An 18,295-nucleotide genomic window follows, 5' to 3' on the forward strand; every position below is an offset into this window, starting at 1 on the left:
GGAAGGAAAGAAGTGTAATAAAATGAGTGTCCTTACTGTCCCCAGCTACACCCCAGGAGGCTGACCTGATAGGCAGCCAGCCTCCAGCTCCTATCACTTGCCTGCAAAAGAATCTCTTATGCTCATATGCTTTTGTACTTTTAGTCTCTGGAAATGGCTAGGGGTTGTGTCACTGGGGGAGTCTTAGGATGAGGAGGCATGTGGCTCCTAGTGAGCAAGGGGACTACTGTCCTATTGGGGAAGGAAACTTGATGGGGAGGGGAGCCACACCTCTGGGTCTACTCTTGGATCTTCACCTTGAAGTTCTAGGGGAATCAGCCTGTGGCCCTATTCTGGTCTTCCAGCAACCTGGCGCCTGCATCCTGTCTGAATTACTGCCTCAGTTTCTTCAGCTCCTCCTGCCTCCTCCTAGTAGCCTCATTTTCTCAACCACTGGAGCTGAAGTGGAGTTGGTAATTGCTCTCAGGATGCTCCTGATTCCTGTGGGACTGCCTGTTGTGGTCTCTCGCCCCATGGCCTGTGGGTTTACCCTTAAGGAAGGGGTGCAGCCTATCCCAGGGAGGCCTCCTTAAGTGGAAGCACACCTTTTCTGGAGGCAGAAAGGGAAAAGGTAAGACCACTTACAGAATTCCCCTTGGTGTGGGAGGCAGCCAGCGTGTGGGAGGTTCTAGTCCCTCAGGATCACCTGGCTCCCCAGGGCTGAGCAGATGGTGTGCAGGCGGCAAGGGCTGGGAGTGCCCTAGATTTTCAATTTGTCTCACTGGGGACAACAGCTACTGTGCAGATAGGGGGCATGACTGTTGGGTGTCCCTCTTTTGGTCCTCAAACCCTAATTCACCAGGCACGGGGCACTAGTTTTTAGCTTTATCCGTTCGTTTTCAGTCTCCTTGCTTGTAGGCAGAAGGGACTCTAACTCCCTTAACAAGACGGAAGGAGGGGTGGTGGGAGAGAGTAGGCAATCAGGGAAATCCAGTATTTTTGGAAAACTGCTCAAAACTGGTTTCACACTCTTGGTTCTGTGTACCAGATTTGTGACTTGGGTGAAATCAGTTGTCATGAAAGTAATTTTCACAGGCTATTTGAGACATAAGCCCCATAAGCCCATGTAGACATAAAGATACCAATGAGGTTGGCTGAAGAAACAAGGTCGGCCCGGAGCTGTCCACTCGCTTCCTGCCCTCGGGGCTCTCCAGGACCGAGGCTCTTTCCCCGACTCTGCAGAGGGCGCTGTGGGCGAGCCGCCGCATTGCCGGCGGCGTCCCGGGGAGGAGCCTCTCCCGCATCCGCGGCCGCCTCCGCGATCGCAAACCCGGAAGACTTGCCCTGGCAGCTGGGAGTGTGCGGCTGCCGGGCGCCGCCATGCAGTCTCTGGAGGTAGGTCTGGTTCTCGCTCCGCCGAGGGAGCCGAGACTGACCCGCTGGCTGCGGAGAGGCAGTGGGATCTTGGCGCATCTGGTCGCCGTGGGCTTCACCATCTTCCTGACTGTGCTGTCCCGGCCAGGAACCAGTGAGTGTGCAGGGAGGGGCGGAGCCAGGAAAGGGGGCGGAGCCGAGATGTTTGAGGGGCCGCGCTTGGATCGCTAAGAGGCGTGGAGTGGGGACTCACAGTGGATGGGCGACTGTCGAGGGGTAGTTAAGGGCGTGGTGGGGCGTGGTCCTGGGGGTGGGTCTTGGAAGGGTGGGGCTCTGGGTGCTGGGAGGAGAGGAGAAGCCTGAATCGAACTAACTGAACTCGCTAGTTCGTCACCAGCAGAGCCCCTCATGGATGCAACAAGTAAAGGAGGGAGGCCCAGGTCTATTTTAGGACTGGGCTGGTAGCTGCGAAGTGCTGAATGGGGAATCCAGGCCAAACTGGTATGTTTGCCCTCTTGGTTGCTCAGCCTAAGGCCGTTTGGCTGCACCACTTTGTTTGGAGGTCCTGATTACTGATTAGGGTTGAAGACACTACACTGACCTTTCCCCTCCAGCCAGATTCTTTGGGCTCCAGCCAGCCACAGGGGCAGAACCAATAGTGCCCCGCCGTCAGTCTGTTCTCTTTGATTCTTAGGTCTTTTCTCCTGGCACCCTGTATTCATGGCCTTGGCGGTGAGTTTGGGTGATTGGTTTGGATATGCCCCTAAGGAAGCATCTAGCCTTTAGAAGGCTTAACCTTTCTTTGGCTCAGAGAGGGGGGCGGGGGGAAATACCCAGGGCCCTGTCTTTCCTTGCAACCACTGAGATCAGGAAACATGGAGGGCTGGGCTATAGGTAATCAGGTGGTATAATAGGGTGGGAGGCCATGGAAGATACCATTATTTTCTCCACTCTGGGCCTGAAAAGAGGAAGTGGAAGGGGCGTTATCCAGTTGCTCCCCACCCCCAGAGTTCAGGAGAAGGTTTAAATTTTGCTGTTCCCATTGGTCAAGAAATGAGAGTCCTTGCTGTTGAGGATGTGGGGCGGGTGGTAGGGCATGGATGTCAGCCTGAATGATGACACTTCCACTCAAGCGAGGATTCCCAATTCTGCCCACAAATGCCTACCTGTGAGGCAGGTGGTTCTGGTGGGAGTTTTTTTAGCCCCAACCCTCTGTCTTCCTTGTTTGGAAGTATGAGGGCACCTCCCCTTTTGCAGGCCTCTGAGCCGGGCCTGAGGCTCACTGGCCCTCTCCTGTGTTCACAGTTCTGCCTCTGCATGGCTGAGGCCATCCTGCTCTTCTCGCCCGAGCACTCCCTGTTCTTCTTCTGCTCCCGAAAGGCCCGGATCCGACTCCACTGGGCAGGGCAGACCCTAGCCATCCTCTGTGCAGCCCCGGGCTTGGGCTTCATCATCTCCAGCAGGACCCGCAGTGAGCTGCCCCACCTGGCGTCCTGGCACAGCTGGGTAGGGGCTCTGACGTTGCTGGCCACTATCGGCCAGGCACTGTGTGGACTTTGCCTCCTGTGTCCCCGGGCAGCCAGGGTCTCGAGGGTGGCTCGTCTCAAGCTCTACCATCTGACATGTGGACTGGTGGTCTACCTGATGGCTACAGTAACAGTGCTTCTGGGCATGCACTCTGTGTGGTTCCAGGCTCAGATCAAAGGTGCAGCCTGGTACCTGTGCCTGGTGCTGCCCCTCTATCCAGCCCTGGTAATAATGCATCAGATCTCCAGCTCCTACTTGCCAAGGAAGAAAATGGAAATGTGAGTTCCTCCAAACTCTGAATCGAAATGGGACACTTGACTTGGACTTCACTGGCTCCTTTAGTGACCTTCAGGGATCCACTTCAGAAGGGGTAGGGTTTTCGTATGTCTTAGCTGGGGTGGAGGCTGCAGAAACCCAAGCTGCCATTGCTGACAGATGACTCAGTGGGCCAGAACGGGGAAGTGGATGGGGCACAAGTGACAGGTGATGGAGAGCTTGATCCTGAAGCCTCCACTCTTGATGGGAGGGAAGTGTTGGGTGGTGCTGGCAGTCATTTCTTGCTTGCATGCCTAATGAAAAATTGGATTCTTGTAACTTATGAGTGGCAGCAGCTCTTTGGGTCACTTTGAGAAATCAGTGTAGTGGAGAGAGCCAATGTACTTTTTTTATGGGTATGGTCCTTATAGGCTCTGTTGTGCAACCTTATGTGAGTCCAGTGTCTCAGGGACTCAGTTTCCTCATCTGTGTAATGGGTGATTGTTTCTAAACAATCTCTCCTAGCATTCAGTGTCTGTCAAGTTGATGTCACAGAGCATCTTCCCAGCTCTGAACCATGGCTGGACCACTCATCAGACTCAGGGTGTAATTCTTACATTCATTGTCTCCTTACCCCTCTAGAGGGACCAATGTAGTCTCCTGGCTTTCCAAGAACCTGTGCTGATTTGGCCCCTGCACCAGGAGACAAAGCATCAGGGGCTGTGGAGAGAAGGGGCCCAGGTGAAAGTCTCCAGAATACCAAGACAGTAAGGGCACTAAAGCCACCTTAAACTTTTGGAGGAGCAGAAAGGCATTGGCTTAACCAGGCCTTGGCTCCTGGCTGGGTGTCTAAGCCCAGCTAAGAACTTCCTTCAGCTAATCTTGGGATCTGGGCTTGGGACCGCAAGACGTCCATTCTCAGTGGCAGAGCAGTCCTGAGCATCTCGTGTTTTGCCCTTCTTAGGGCTTGGGTCCTTGCCTTAGCACATAGCTTCCTGGAGCTATTCCAAAGCTTTTAGAACAAAGTAAGAGCCAAGGAAATGGGGCAGGGCGCTTCTGATCTAGAGAAAACAGTCTCCCTGGTTCTCCTTCTCTCCTCATCAGCTAAGTTTCCCTTCAGTGTCATCTCTTGCCAGCTCTTTGGCCCAAGAGGTGGCTGAATTTGGTGCCAGCTGGCAAATGAGGGCTGGGCTTTCTTCCCTGCAGAGACCCCTTCTCGTTCCAGACTGAAAGTAGTTCCGCAGACTGCCCTCATCCCTCGTTGGTGACAGCTGGATGTTACATTGGTTAACTGTGGTCTGGCTCATTCAGGGAGTTGGGACCTCCATTGTGGTGGTTGGTGGTGGTTTAGTTGCTAAGTTGTGTCTGACTCTTGCGACCCCATGGACTGTATGCTGCCAGGCTCCTCTGTCCATTGGATTGGGACCTCCATAGATCATGGCAAAAACTGAGAATGGCCGAGCCTGGAAAGCAGCATTGAGGCAGGTAGAGAGAGCTCAGTGGGGACCCTGGGAGACCTGAGGAGTAGGACCTAGAATTTGAGGTCCCAGGAGCAGGGGGAGGTGTTCCCAGATAGCAATAGTTTGTCTATCCCAGGCCTTTAGAAGATTCCAGACCTCCTCCCTGGGTGACTCAGCAGCAGGGAGGTCGGTATGATTCGACAGGACAGGCATGAGAATGGCAGGGGCAGAAGGGTCCTCAGAGCAGACTGTGCTGGGTCAGATGGCATCTCCTAGAAGCACCCCAGACCCTGAGCATCTCAAGGGAGCCCCTGCTGGTTACTCCTGTCTCTTTCATTGCCCTTTTCCCGCTTTCCAGCTCTCCACTATGGTTGACCTTGGGAGAGATGGCTACTGGGGCTGCATGGAGGAGATTGTCACCTCGGGTCACTCTGGCCAGGGAGTCCCTCTCTGCTGGCCTGTACAGTCAGTGCTGGGGGTCTCGTTCTGTCTCCAGCAGGGTAGGAAGGCCGGGTGAGCTTGCTCGGGGAGCCAAGCAGGCAACACCAGAGAGCCCGAGCCTGCCTGAGGTGTTGCCTCCTCCCAGGTGGTGCGGGGGATGGTGGGCGGGCAGGCGGGCTGACAGCCGGCAGTTTGCGTGGGCAGTGCCAGCTGATGTCTATTCCCAGCCCTGAGAGGAAGGGGGAAGTCATTTATATTCTGCAGGAGGAAGGGGTCCCAGCTGTCACTTCTCTGACCGGTAGGCCCCAGCTGGGGGTGGGCAGGGGCACAGGGCAGAGAAGGGGGGCACAGGTGGTCTCCGCTTGCTTAGCCAATCTGATTGCAGTATTGGGAGGAGGTCACCAGGAGGAGTCCTTCTTCCCAGCTGGCCAGATTGTGGAGGGACTTCCCTCCCCTCCGCTCCTTGCTCCTTCCATCACCACCTGCCCCCCCATCCCAGGGCAGCAGCTGGACAGCCATTAGACCTCAGTGCCAGGGCACTCTTCCTCCAGCTGGGATCTCAGTAGCTGGTGGCTGCATATGCCTCCTGCTTGTGTTTCCTCCCCCTGCACCCTCTGTCCCCCCGCCACCATCCAGTGTCTCCCCATCTGGGGTATTATCTGGGCTCCTCAGAAATGAAGCAGAAGTCTTGAAGGAGAAACAAGCGGCTACCCTTTTGCCCTTGTCTGACTAAGCAAAGCTGCTAGTAGCCAGCCTCTTTTGCCTTTAAAAATAAAAGCCAGGGTGCTCGAGACTTTTTTAAATTTCCATGTCATTTGCACAAATTTGCATATCAGGCTCACTGAGTCCTGATTCCAAATATGATTACATTCAAACTCAACCTTGAGGACATTAGAAATATAGATGGTTTTTGTATCAAATCCAGATGGTAATAAGATTACCATTCTGGATTCAGATGCCACACCCAAGCCCCCATCTTTCCCTTGGCCACCCTTCCCCTCCATACTCCACTCCCCCACCCCCCACTGGGGGTGGTGTTGAATGGCAGGAGCTGTGTGTGGGGAAGTCTCCCAGCCTCACCTTCTGGGCTTTTCAGCTGCATTAACGGTATCTCTTGCCAGCCTGTGCCACCTCCTGGCCCTGCCCTCTCACAGGGCAGACTACCCCTCCCCACTCTGTGACACTAGCCTGTCCTCCCCCCCGACCCCCACCACACCAGGCATGGCTGCCATGGGTCTTGTTTTTAAAACCTCACTGTCGGAGATCCGGGCATTCTCCCAGAGCCAGCTGGCTGCTATGCCAAGGCCTGCTCAGAGTTAATAATAATCATTAGCTGAACAGGGCTGGGGCCTTTCAGCTCCAGATTTCCAAGCACTTGCAGACTGAGTCAGCCAGCCCTCACCTTCCCCCTCTTCCTGGGCTGCAGAGGGAGGAGGGGTCAGAAGCCTTACCTCCCAGCCATGCTTTGAGCCTGCCTTCCTCCTGGAAGCATCCCTGAGCATCTGAGTAAACCAGTCAGGTCTTTTCACCTGACAAAAGGACACAGTGCATGCTTCGCTGACTCTGGGAGTGGCATTGATGGTCGTTAGCCTCGAATCTCTAGTACTCCTGCCTAGCCTTCTGTTGACCTGTCTCAGCCTCCAGGGGACACCTCTGACTCCCTCAGCATTTCTGATGACTCTCTGCAGGCTTAGGGAGCAGGGAGGCTCCTGGTTTAGTGCTCCCACTGCCCCTGCCTTTGGTTGGCATAAAAAGCCTATGTATCATGAAGTGAAAAGCACATCGATCCGGGAGCTAGGAAACTTGCAGTCTGGGTTTACCCAGCCCCTGACACTGGTGTGGCCACAGGCAAATCACTTACTACATGACCTGTCTCACAGGGATGTTGTAAACGCTAGATGACAGAATGCATGGTAACAGGCATTGATTGGGATGTTCAAAGTAGTAAACACATGTAAACAGGCGGCTTATGATGTTCCTGTCCTTATCTCTTACTCAGCCTGGCTCTGGGTTTTATACTTCTTTTAGGGAGGTAATAAATAGTTATGGATAATGATGCTTAGGGGATCCAAGTCTCAGAGAGGTTGTGTTGCTGGCCACCATCAGAGAACACAGACATTTTCTCCTGGATGCAAGGTCAGGAGTGCTATGGAAGCTATGACTCTAGTGAAGCTTGTCCTAAGTTGCTGCCAGCTGATGTGTTCAAGTCATGGGGCTGATTGCAGATCTGGAGTCATTCCAATTATGCCCCAGGTCCAGCCTGGAGCTCCTGGTTGCAAGTCTACCTAAGTTTCTCCTGGCTGATCCTGCTCTTCCCTGGGAAAGGTGGAGCAGACAGGCCAGGAAGGGAGGAGCAGCAGCGGACCCACACTGCCACACCAGCTCTCTGGTTGCCCCTGGAGCCACAGGCTGCCTCAGGCCCTCACCCAGGGTGGAGGTGGGAAGCTGCGAGGCACAGCCCCTGGCTTGTTCACAGCTTTGTTTCTCCTGCCTTGTTTCAGGTTCTTAGAGTAGGATCACTGTCCTTTCCTCCTCAAAGGACATTATTGGAATTAACACACACACAAACACATGCACCATGAAAGCAGTTATGTTTAACTTGAGGATATTTTCCATTCCATTGGTTTGAGAACAGTCAGCAGCCTTCCTAGAGTGGACCCAGAGAGGCAGGCACCATAGTAGCATGGAAAGTGAAAGTGAAGTCGCTCAGTTGTGTCCGACTCTTTGCGACCCTGTGGACTGTAGCCTACCAGGCTCCTCTGTCCATGGGATTTTCCAGGCAATAGTACTGGAGTGGATTGCCAGTAGCATGGAGGCCTCAGTGTTTTTTAATCTTGGGTGTTTTTCCTCCCCTATCCTGGGATCCAGGAATGAAACACTGATCAGGCATTGTGGTCACGGCCTCAACAACTGTCACCAGTGTAGACACAGGGAAGACACAACTGAAAGGCAGGAGGACAGTGCCCCAGAACTGCTCCGGAGGGTGATTTAACGTAGATGGTCTCCAGCTCAGCTTAAAGCAGGCAGATTCCTTCCAGTAAGATGACCTTCTCCCTACCCACCCACTCACCCAGAAGCCTTGACTAACTCACCAGTGTGCAGGGAATAAGTCCCAATTTTAAATCTACCTGCTTCTATCAGAATTTCCTAGATTTTATAAAACCTCTTTTGAAAGCATTTTAAGTAGCTACTTCAGGTGATTCTATCCTCTGGTATCAGAGGATTCAACTCTGTCTCACTGAGTATTCATGAGGCCCCCTGGCACCCTTGTCTTTCAGGCAGATCCCCCTTTATCTCTCAGTGCTTTCTAAGGATTCCCAGGACTGGGCTAGACCTTTCTGCTGAGGTCCATACCTAAAGCAAACTATGGCCAAGGGAAGGAGCAGTGGGAGGTGAAGGAAAAGCAGGATGAAGTTCTATCCAGCTGCGGCGCTCCGTGTGTGTGTCTGCAGACACATATGCATACAAGCCTCCAACTCTGGGGTCAGTGACTCTTACTTTAAGTATGCTAGTGCTGTAGGGCACCTAGAAGTCCTTGCAGGGTCCTATCTGTGTCCTAAAGGTTGGTTCTCTCCACACCCGCTGTGATTCTGGGACTGTAACCAGGCTGATGTCAACTGGAAGGCCTCAGAGCAGGTCTAAGTATTTTCACCACTTGATGTTTTCCACACAACAGGCTATATGCCTGATGATGGGGCCTGATGTGGCAGCTGCTTTAGCTTTCCTCTCTCAGCCCTGGGGAGAGGAAGCATCCAGCGTAGGCTCCCTGTAGCCAGACCAAACAAGCTGACCATACCACTGAATGGTCCTGAGTCTTTTCTGCAGTGTGGGTGGGGCAAGTGAAGCTCCTCCAGTGATAGCTTCAGGGACAAGATAAGGGGTCCAAGAGTTACAACTGCAGAAAGGGAAGGAGTTGAGAGATCAGATGGGAGAGACACCAGGCTGGCCAATCCACTGAACTCTCATTTTCTGTTCTAAAAGATAACCATCGAATTAACCTTTTCTATTCTCCCGCAGTGCCACCTAAGAGGAGCTAGGGGAAGAGCCGCAAGACATGGCAGACCATCTTGGCCAGAATTTATGGAACTTCTTGGGGACTGGCAGGGGGATGGGGAGGGTTGAAGAGATGTAGCCTTGGGATCATGGAGGAAGGAGTATCAAAACTTCCTAGGCGCAGAGACAGGGCTTGACACAGGCCAAAACAGAGGGGAGGATTTTCAGTGGTCTTCTTCCCCAGACCTGTTCTCTTTACCAGCTCGTCCTCTTGGCTAAACTCAGCCATAGCAAAAACTGCTTTGAAAAAATTTAAAAAATACCAAATACGTGTAGACTCGGGGGTGGGGGAGCAGCCTGGCGTCAACATCTGTCATTTCATCAACTGCCAGGGTTGATATGTCCGGTGTGACTGGCTGTGAGGCGTCTCCATCCCTCACTCTTTAGTTGTTCCCTCATGAAAAGAAAAAGTCAACTTTCCAGACAGACGAGGACCACCTTTCTGTCAAGATTTTAGCAGTTGTAATAAATGAGGTAATTATTCAAGTTCTGATTCTTTATTTTTTTCAGCTGCACTGCACGGCTTGCGGGATCTTAGTTTCCCACCCAGGGACTGAACCCCGGCAGGCCCTGGGCAGTGAAAATGCCAAGTCCTAACCACTGGACAGCCAAGGAATTCCCCCAATTTTGATTCTTTTCATTTCTTTTTTTGTTATACCATTTCCCCTCCCTTTGGGGAATCTACCATGACAGTCCCCTTTCAGAAGTACCAAGAGAGTAGCCAAAGAAACTGCCTATTCTTAGTTCAGTAAAATCTGGGCCAATTTCTGATAGGCTGTCTTCTGTACCAAGAAAGCGGGGACTGCATTTCTCTGTTCAGTGCAATGCTAGGACACATTACATTGTCAATGAATACCACCTGCCCATTAGACTAATATACTCTAAGCCAAACTAAGATGGTTACCACTCACAACACGAACATATATTGGTAATAATCAAAATACTGTGGACCCAAGCTGCTCACCATCCTTTCTTTTAACAATTCAAATATTTTCCACGGTACAGTTTGTAGGCTTGATCCAGACTTTCAAGAGGGCTCTTCAGGGAGACAACCCTCCTCCCCAGGGATCCAGAAAGCCTGCATTATCTACAGGCTCTAGCCCCAAGTCGTGGAATTTCTAGACTCCTGCTAACGTGTCAATGACATTTCTTTTGCGAACATTGGGTTGGCAAATTTGTCCGCAGGCCAAAACCAACTTGCTGCCTGTTTTTTTGTGGTTTGTGAGCCAGTAAGAGTTTTTGCATTTATATATGGTGGAAAAAAACCCTCAAATACGTGTTACAATGATATGAAAATCGCATTTCAATGTCCATAAATAAAGTTGACTGGAACAGAGCCACTGTCTGTCTGTGCACTTTCTATACCTTTCTGCCACAACGGCATCACTGAGGAGCTGTAACAGAGGCTACATGAGCTGCAAAGTCTACCATGTTTCCTGCCTGGCCCCTCACAGAAAAGGCTGGCTGACCCCTGGTCTATCTTCACGCCTCGATGTGGACTCTACCCATGCTCTCACAACAGCGTTTAACTACTCTACCCCTAGACAGGTTGCACCCTTCTGAGGTGCTGTGAACCCTCCCCACAGGCTGAAAAGATAAACCAGTCACAGACTACGCCAGAACAGAGACTCAAGCCAGGTTTTAATGATCATTGTCTAGTTTTCAGAGCCCAGAGGCTCCAAGGTTTGCCAGCCTGGGAGTACACAAGTGGAAGGACTAGGATCTTGGACATGGGGAGGCCTGCTCACTTCACCAGCAGGGCTACAAGGAAGTACAGAGGTAAGGACACATGGAGAACTGGAATCAGTCGCCTTCACTCTCCCCAGCTGGGGTCTCCCCACTCCTGGCTCCCTCTTAGGAGCCTCATAAATACAGGGAAAGAAGATCACAATCACACAGACAGATTGTACAGCCCTGACATACTCTTGTCTCCAGGGACTCCTGCTTCCTGGGAGACATGTCTGATTGACTGATGGGGGTGGGGGTGATTGCTTGACCTTTTCTTATAACCAGACCTGGCAGTTTCCTACATAGGGTTCCAGTGAGCTTACATCTGCTGAGTACCCAATCCCTCAAGTAGAAAGCTACCTTTGGGTTCTAGTCACTGAAACCATGGGAAGAGGCCAATCAGTTCAGTCTCTTGGTGGGGAAGCCAGGAACACCTACCAGGCTCTCAAACTGGTAGGTCCTGGCTAACCTAGTGGATACAGTGGGGAGACTAAGAGCCTCATGCCCTAAACTGGGTAGGACTTAGGAGGAAAACGGCCTTCCTAGTCCTTGGGAACTCAGGATGTCCAGAGGACCTACTTCAGCTGACATCCACTTGAAAGATTTTCAGAGCCCTAGATGATGGGAGGGGAAGATGCTGCCTGGAGGTGAGATTTTCTCTGATAAGTCTGAGGAGGGGATCCTGGTTCCTATAGCTTCAGTGTCAGAATCTTTAGAAGTCTCTGGAATATGACCACACAATTTTTCCCTCCTGCCTCTAGCTTACTAGGGCAGTTAACATAGGAAGAGCAACTTACAGCTGCTTGGTCCCCTGCCAGTGTTCTTCTGGATCTGTCACTGACCTAGTTTTACATTTATTTCTGACATACCATTACTCTAAGGAAGGTTTCTGAGGAGTCTGAAGAGCCAGCTTGCTCCTCATCAACCCTTCTCTCAAGGTCTTCAACCTGCAGCTCTCCTAACTCTGGGCTTTACAGAGTGCCACAGAGATGTGGGGTGAAGATTTAGGCAATTCAGAAATCAAAAGTACAAAAGTTCGTATCTGCAGAGCCTGGCATGGTCACAGTCTCCTACAGGGCAAGAAAATCATGTGCATGAAGTGCACGTAAGTAGAAACCACTCCGGAAGTGGACATTAGTGGGGACTGAAGAATCATCCTGATGGAAGTCAAGGTGCTGGGGTGCATGCAGACCTATAAGCATGCATCCCTATGAGCATGCAAGTACTTGAGGGAAAGGCTGCACCTCTCTTGACAAAGCTAGGTTACTAATAAAGGATGGACAGCGGTCTGGACATCCCAGCAACAGACAAGGGGAAGATGTTGAGTTCCAGTCCCCACCTCGGATCTTAACAGGCAGTGGGAGTTAGGACCTCCTAGCAAGCAGCCTTCACCCACAGGTAAATGACACTTCTTGGAACCTAAATAGCAGATTGGAAAACTGGAAGAGCTGGAGAACTTCTAAGGACAGGGGACTTGGTGGGAGAGAGGGGACAGACTGAAAAAACCAACGTCAGAGAACATTTTTACTTTTGCCCTTCATGTCCCCTTGCCAAAGCTCAGAGCCACCAACCCCCAGGGCCTGCAGTAGAGTCAAAGGAAGTGGCCACCTCTATGCTCAAAGTATTCCGCCACTTTGATGGAATGGAATGTTGGGCCTGTTCTTAAGTTCCTCTGGTCTGACAACTGTGCACACCTCTGGCTGAGAGGGTCTCCTGAAAGTTTAGTGCCACTGACTGTCTCTGTTACAAGACTGTATGGAACCTTGCGGAGAGGGCGGAACTCTAGGCCACCCTCCGAACTGCCATTCCTCTGTGGCAGGGACCACTTGATTCCAGCCCCGCAGATGAATCCCATGCTCCAGCTCTGCAGCAGGGGTGAGATCTCTAAGAGAGGAGCAAGGCGGCTTTGTCAGCACAAAGATGTCTGCCTGGTCCCCTCCATCCCTGAGCCCAAGCTAAGCCAGCTGGGGCCAGACTTCTTGGACTCCTTCTTTTGCAGAGCAGCATATTAGGGAACACTCAGAATTCTACCTGAGCCTATCCGGAGAACAAATGAAGAGATGGCATACACAGAAAATCAGGTAGATTCCGCTGGATGCTACGTAACAGTGGCTGGTTTACTGTCCACCTCCTCGTGCAAAGAGGCCCTCACCCCACGTCTGTGGCAGGCATCCACAAACACTCTGCTTCCAGCACCCCACACCTTGACCCGGCACATGGGTGCTGGGAATCAGATGCTAACCAAGAGTTTCACCAACTGGTTCCAATCTGGAGTTTATCCCCCATCTACAGGTTTTGTGCTGGCATCTATACTGTCACAGGGACCCCTTGGTTCATGCTGTACCCCTCTGCGCCACTGGTCACAGGACAAGACACAGATACCGCATCTCACATTGTTGCCATATCTGACAGGCAACAGGCCAAGCTCCTGCAAAGACCCATGTACACAGTGCTCCTCTGGAAAGAGGAAGGTGTTCCTAGGAAGTCTTACAACAGCTTTGGGGAATGTTATTGAGGTCCCAGCCTTTTCCTGACTTCTTTTCCCAAAGGTTTCCCATTTCCCCAGCTGTGACGCGTGGCTTCCTGGCCAAGGAGGACAATCTAGCTCTTCCCTAATGTGGCTCCTGTGGAAGCTCCCCCCAGTACACACAACAGCACAGGTGTGGGTGGGCAGAGAAAGGAAAAAAGTGACTTTTTCCCAAATGATTTTCTCTGAAGGAGCTACGGATGACTTCAAGAAAGTTTAGGGGATCTGCTCTTTCACCCCTTTCCTCATTCCCACCAGCAGACACCCTCTTCTTCCACCACCTTGAGAACTGTCAGGGCTCTGGGAAGGGGTGTCGTATTTGCCTGAGGATTAGTATATCCACGTTTGAAAATCATGGCAGCCACACCCTGCTTGGGGTCTTGCCTGCTGTTGTACCTGTGGCCAATTCCCTTGAGTTCGAGGGGAACCCACTCCCTTGGGCAACTAGCCCTCTCTTCCACCCCCTCACATCCTTCAAGGGCGCATTACCTCTCCTGGGGCAGAATCTCCCCACCAACCCATTCTGCTCACACCACAATGGGCGTATCAGAGAAGACCGAGCTGACCGATTCCGGATCCGACATCCTCCGCTGGCCCTTGCCTGTCGCCTCAGGCACTGGCAGGGTGTTGCCCGGCTTGAGCTTGCCGTTTTGACCCTGCGCAGGTCCAGCAGGTTCCAGGAAGGCCACCCGCCGGTCAAAACCATCATCCTTGTCCCCGCCAGCCATAGGGTCGTGGTTGGGAGTGGTACTAAGCATGGAAGAACTGAGGCTGTCTGCCTGATGGCTGGAAGGTTTCTCAACACCCCGGCACCAGCAGCGGCACGGGGTGAGGTACAGGTATATGAGGACCAGGACTACACTGAGGATACAGCCCACAAGAGTGGTATAGGCTGTGTTGAGGGTGTCGTGGTGTCCGTGCAAGGTGAAATTGTACACTTTCAACTCCACAGACAGGGTCTCATTGAAAGCCTCCCCCATGGCATAGCAGGTATACACACCCCCATGCTCAATCTGCACCCGGTGGAAATGAAGACTGCCATCCTTGGACACGGTCACCGTGCTGTTGGCCACCTCATCCAGCACTCGCTCATTGCTGGGTGTCACCCACACCTTGGTCATCCCCTGCTGCTTGGTGTCACACTTGATGGTCAAGGAGTCACCCAGGTGGGCCTCCCAGGCATGCTCCTTGTACTCGCTGCAATTGAGGAAACTCAGGTTGAAGACATTGTGCAGTTTCTTGGAGCTCATGCAGTACAGGTCCTCCTGAAAGTCCATCACAGAGCTCAGCTGCCGATACTGCCAGTGGGAAAAGAGCTGGTAGAGCTCGCAGTCGCAGTGCAGGGGGTTGTTGTGTAGGTACAGCCCATTCTTGATCCAGGCGGGCAGCTTCTGCAGGTCAGGCAATGGCAAGTTCTTCAGCTTGTTGGAGGAAAGGTCCAGGAGCGTTAGTTTGGGGAGCTTGGCTCCTTCCTTGACCAGTTCCAGAGGGAAGCGGGAGATCTGGTTCTGACTCAAGTAGAGTTTCTGCAGCTGGGTCATGTCGTCGAAGGCGCAGCGGTCCACTGCCATAATGTGGTTATTGTAGAGCAGCAGCACCTCCAGGACCTGCAGTTCGCTGAACAGGAACTCATCCAGCGTCCGCAGCTGGTTGGAGGAGAGGTCCAGGTAGCGCAGGTTGGGAACCGGGGAAAAGGCCTCAGAGGAGATGAAATTCAGGTGGTTGTGGCTCAGCAGCAGGGAGTGCAGGTGGGTCAGGCGCGTGGGGGTCCACTCGGCCCGCAGACGGCTCAGGTTGTTGTGGCTGAGGTCCAGGAGGGCAGTGTAGCTGGGCAGGGAGTGGGGCACGTTGGGCAGCTGCTGCTTGGAGCAGCTGAGGATGTTGCTGGCGCACAGGCAGGCGGCAGGACAGCTCACCACTGGCCGGCCAGCTCTGGCCACCTCAAAGACGAGCAGGAACAGGGACAGCAGCAGGAGCCAGAGGCCTCGCAGGTCTCCTTGGGGTTGCATAGTGTCACTGCGGAGGGCGAGGAAGGCCGCAAGGAAACCTGGTAGGAAATCACCCGGGCATGTTCTGGTGGGGTAAGGAAGGGTCACTTTCACTACAGGCTTAAGAGAGAGTATAGGTTTGTGGTCACCAGGATCTTTGGAGGGAAGGACCCAGTCTCCCTCCTTCTGCTCTCCTCCCCCCTACCCACCCCACACCACCCCTCCTAGGGCTAGAAGAGAAAGGAAGCGACGCTGAGTTGTTCCCAGGTACCTTGGGGGCGGGGGGCTCAAAATACTGGGACCGAGGAGGAGGTGAGCACAAGGGCCTACCAGGCTGGGGTAACAGGAGTGGAAGGCTGGGATCTCCCGGGATGTCAGGGGCTGCTGGGGTCACAGGGGTTGCAGGGCCCAGGTCTGGAGGCGGGGTCAGCAGAGCCTTTGGGGAGGAGCTGAGGGAAGGTCGACCCCGCACAGGCTGGGCAGGGGGAGTCCTAACCTGGCTGAAGGGGCCTGTTGAGGGGGCCTCCCCACCGCTACCCCGGGACCTCTGATCACTGCACCTGCTCGGCGAGGACGTGTCTCAGCCCATGGCGGGTCCGGGAGCTCCGTCGCGGCCTCCCCCAGCAGCGCCTCACCGGCTGGCCTGCCGCGGCGCCCGCCTTACGCAGGGGCCCGCTCCCGGTCACATCGCCTCCCCGGGACGCGCCGGGCTCCGCTCCGCTCCCCCAGCGCGGCGCCGTCGGAGCCCCCAGATCACGGCCGCCGTCTCCGGATCCGCGGGGCAGGCGCGCAGCGGTGCGGGGAGCTGGAGACGCAGCGATCAGAACGCAGGGAGCGGCGTGGGGGCAGCGAGCACCGCGCGCGCGCCCGTCGCCACCGCCGAGCTCCGGGGCGCGTGCGCGCGGCGGGGGCGGGGCGCACGTGCGTGTGTTTGTGTCGGAGCTGGATGGGCGGCCGCGCGCTGCTCGTTCAGTCTTAGAACAGGTGCCGACCTGGAGAAGGAAACTGTCTCGCCCCTTAGTTTTCCTGTTACTTCTTCCACCTTTTTCCGTCCTCTTCATCCCCCCAACCCCCACCCTTCTACTTACCAAACCGCTCTCAGGAAAAGTAGGTCTAACTGAAGTGAATTCGCTGCAGTTGATTCCAGGCCGAGACGCGTCACATGTCTTCTAATATTACAAATTAGAAAAATCTGGCTCAGCTCCCAGCCGTCAATGTTGGCGGGAAATTCATTAGTCACGTTCCTGAGGTACTCCCTCCCCTCTCGCTAGGGTTGTGAAGTTCCAATGTTGTAGCCACGCGTTCCAGGAAACAAACTCACTCAGAAGGACAATGCAGATAGTGCAGTGCAGTTTATTACACCCGCGGGCCCAAGGCAGAGTCGCCTCTTAGCTAAGGACCCTGACCAGCATTTGTGAAAATCTTTTATACCCTATGTGTACGTGTCCGAACCCACCACCCCAAATTCCTTGAGACTTGCATAAACCAAGGAAAATACAATCCCAATAACCCATCATCACCTGCTATGTGCTCATGTGCTCAAACAATTAGCCAATAATCAATAAACCTGAGGTTACACTCTGATAGATACAGGAAAATTTAGGCCTGTCTGGAGGAAGGGGTGATTAGTGTATGTTTTCTCTTGGGCGATGTCTAACCTAGATACGATCTTCAAGGTTCTCCTGTCTGGAGGGGGCCTTATCCTTCTGTTGTTGTTTTCATAGGCACTAAAGTTCAGAGTTCAGGCACTAAAGTTCAGGCACAGAGGTTCAGAGTCCATTGGAAAGGTGGCCGAGCACAATCAGCATGAACAGGCCTAAGATGGAGTCTAGGCCCTATAAATTCCTCTTCACCAACATTTTGGGGAAAGATTTGGAGAAGGGCCTTTTTCTTAAGACTTGATGCCACGACCCATGGGGTACCCCTTAAAGGGTACAGCTCTACAACCTACAAGCTGGTTGGGCAGGAGTAGGGGTACACCCTGTGAAGCAATCTCTCACTCTCTGTCTCACACACACACACACACACACACGCACATACACATACACAACCCGATTTTGTACAAGCCAGGGACAAGTTTCCATTTCTGGAAGCTCAAACATCTTTCCCAGCCTGGGGGAACTCATTCCTCCCTTAGGCCTGGCCACTTGCCGTCTTCCTAAACCAGTATAATTTCTTTCCACTTCCTTCATGGGGCAATTCCAGCATAGTTTCTCTGTTACCTAATCCTCAAAATGAAGGGGGTGAGAGGCTTGTCATCTTTAGGGTAATCCCTGAAACACCAAGAAGCTGTTAACCAGTGTGGGTTTTAGGGTTGGGCATGGGAAGAAGGGCATGTAAGCAGAGTCTAGATCTTATAATTAAAACTTTAGCTGTTCTTCAGATGCTAGAAGCTAAGGGAGAATTTACCTTTCTATTCTTTCTAGTTTCTTACAACAGCAAGAGCAAGACTGAAATTAATGTCTCAATACATTAGCCTGCTAAGAGTTTTAAAAGCAAAGAATTTATATCTGTCACATATTTTACCATAAATTTAAGGGAATGTATTATCTCTTCAAGGGGCTATGTTGTTGTTAAGTTGCTAAGTTGTGTCCAACTCTTTGTGATCCCATGGACTGCAGCACACGAGGCTCCTCTGTCCTTCACTATCTCCCAGAGTTTACTCAAATTCATATCTGTTAAGTTGGTGATGCTATCTAACCATCTAATCCTCTGCCGCTCCCTTCTCCTTTTGCTTTCAATCTTTCCCAGTATCAGGCTTTTTTCCAGTGATTGGGCTCTTTGCGTCAAAGTATTGGAGCTTCAGTTTCAGCATCAGTCCTTCCAATGGATATTCAGAGCTGATTTCCTTTAGTGTTGACTGGTTTGATTTCCTTACAATCCAAGGGACTCTGAAGAGTCTTCTCCAGTGCCACGATTTGAAAGCATCAATTTCTCGGCTCCCAGCCTTCAAGGGGTATTAG

The 18,295-nt window shown here is 52.7% G+C and overlaps 2 protein-coding genes across 5 annotated transcripts; one reads left to right on the top strand and one right to left on the bottom strand.

Moving 5' to 3' along the window:
* Nucleotides 1–549: 549 nt before the first annotated feature.
* CYB561D1 (cytochrome b561 family member D1) lies at nucleotides 550–10,425 on the top strand. Of its 3 annotated transcripts, XM_069573674.1 has the most exons (4): nucleotides 550–1,507; nucleotides 2,048–2,085; nucleotides 2,659–3,158; nucleotides 9,054–10,425. In XM_069573674.1, exons 1-4 carry the CDS (start codon nucleotides 1,360–1,362, stop codon nucleotides 9,061–9,063), a joined length of 696 nt encoding a protein of 231 aa, XP_069429775.1. In that variant the 5' UTR covers nucleotides 550–1,359; the 3' UTR covers nucleotides 9,064–10,425. The 3 variants fall into 3 exon arrangements, with proteins under 3 accessions (XP_069429775.1, XP_069429776.1, XP_069429777.1); XM_069573675.1 differs by lacking the exon at nucleotides 9,054–10,425 and having other exon boundaries at nucleotides 2,659–3,662; XM_069573676.1 differs by lacking the exons at nucleotides 550–1,507; nucleotides 9,054–10,425 and adding an exon at nucleotides 1,536–1,629 and having other exon boundaries at nucleotides 2,659–3,662.
* Nucleotides 10,426–10,708: 283 nt separating this feature from the next.
* AMIGO1 (adhesion molecule with Ig like domain 1) lies at nucleotides 10,709–16,231 on the bottom strand. Of its 2 annotated transcripts, none has more exons than XM_069573671.1 (2): nucleotides 15,893–16,231; nucleotides 10,709–15,417 (listed from the first exon to the last, which is right to left on the bottom strand). In XM_069573671.1, the coding sequence occupies exon 2, from the start codon at nucleotides 15,351–15,353 to the stop codon at nucleotides 13,872–13,874; it is 1,482 nt and encodes a 493-aa protein (XP_069429772.1). In that variant the 5' UTR covers nucleotides 15,354–15,417; nucleotides 15,893–16,231; the 3' UTR covers nucleotides 10,709–13,871. The 2 variants fall into 2 exon arrangements, with proteins under 2 accessions (XP_069429772.1, XP_069429773.1); XM_069573672.1 differs by having other exon boundaries at nucleotides 10,709–15,391; nucleotides 15,893–16,217.
* Between the last annotated feature and the right edge of the window lie 2,064 nt (nucleotides 16,232–18,295).

The sequence above is a fragment of the Ovis canadensis genome, chromosome 1 (genome assembly GCF_042477335.2).
Source record: "Ovis canadensis isolate MfBH-ARS-UI-01 breed Bighorn chromosome 1, ARS-UI_OviCan_v2, whole genome shotgun sequence".
NCBI lineage: Eukaryota > Metazoa > Chordata > Mammalia > Artiodactyla > Bovidae > Ovis > Ovis canadensis.

Bases quoted from the DNA above. Each gene is read 5' to 3' on its own strand.
- CYB561D1 (XM_069573674.1), top strand. From the start codon at position 1,360: ATGCAGTCTCTGGAGGTAGGTCTGGTTCTCGCTCCGCCGAGGGAGCCG. The intron at 1,508-2,047 runs GTGAGTGTGCAG...TTTGATTCTTAG, and splicing joins GCTGTCCCGGCCAGGAACCA to GTCTTTTCTCCTGGCACCCT. The intron at 2,086-2,658 runs GTGAGTTTGGGT...CTGTGTTCACAG, and splicing joins CTGTATTCATGGCCTTGGCG to TTCTGCCTCTGCATGGCTGA.
- AMIGO1 (XM_069573671.1), bottom strand. From the start codon at position 15,353: ATGCAACCCCAAGGAGACCTGCGAGGCCTCTGGCTCCTGCTGCTGTCC.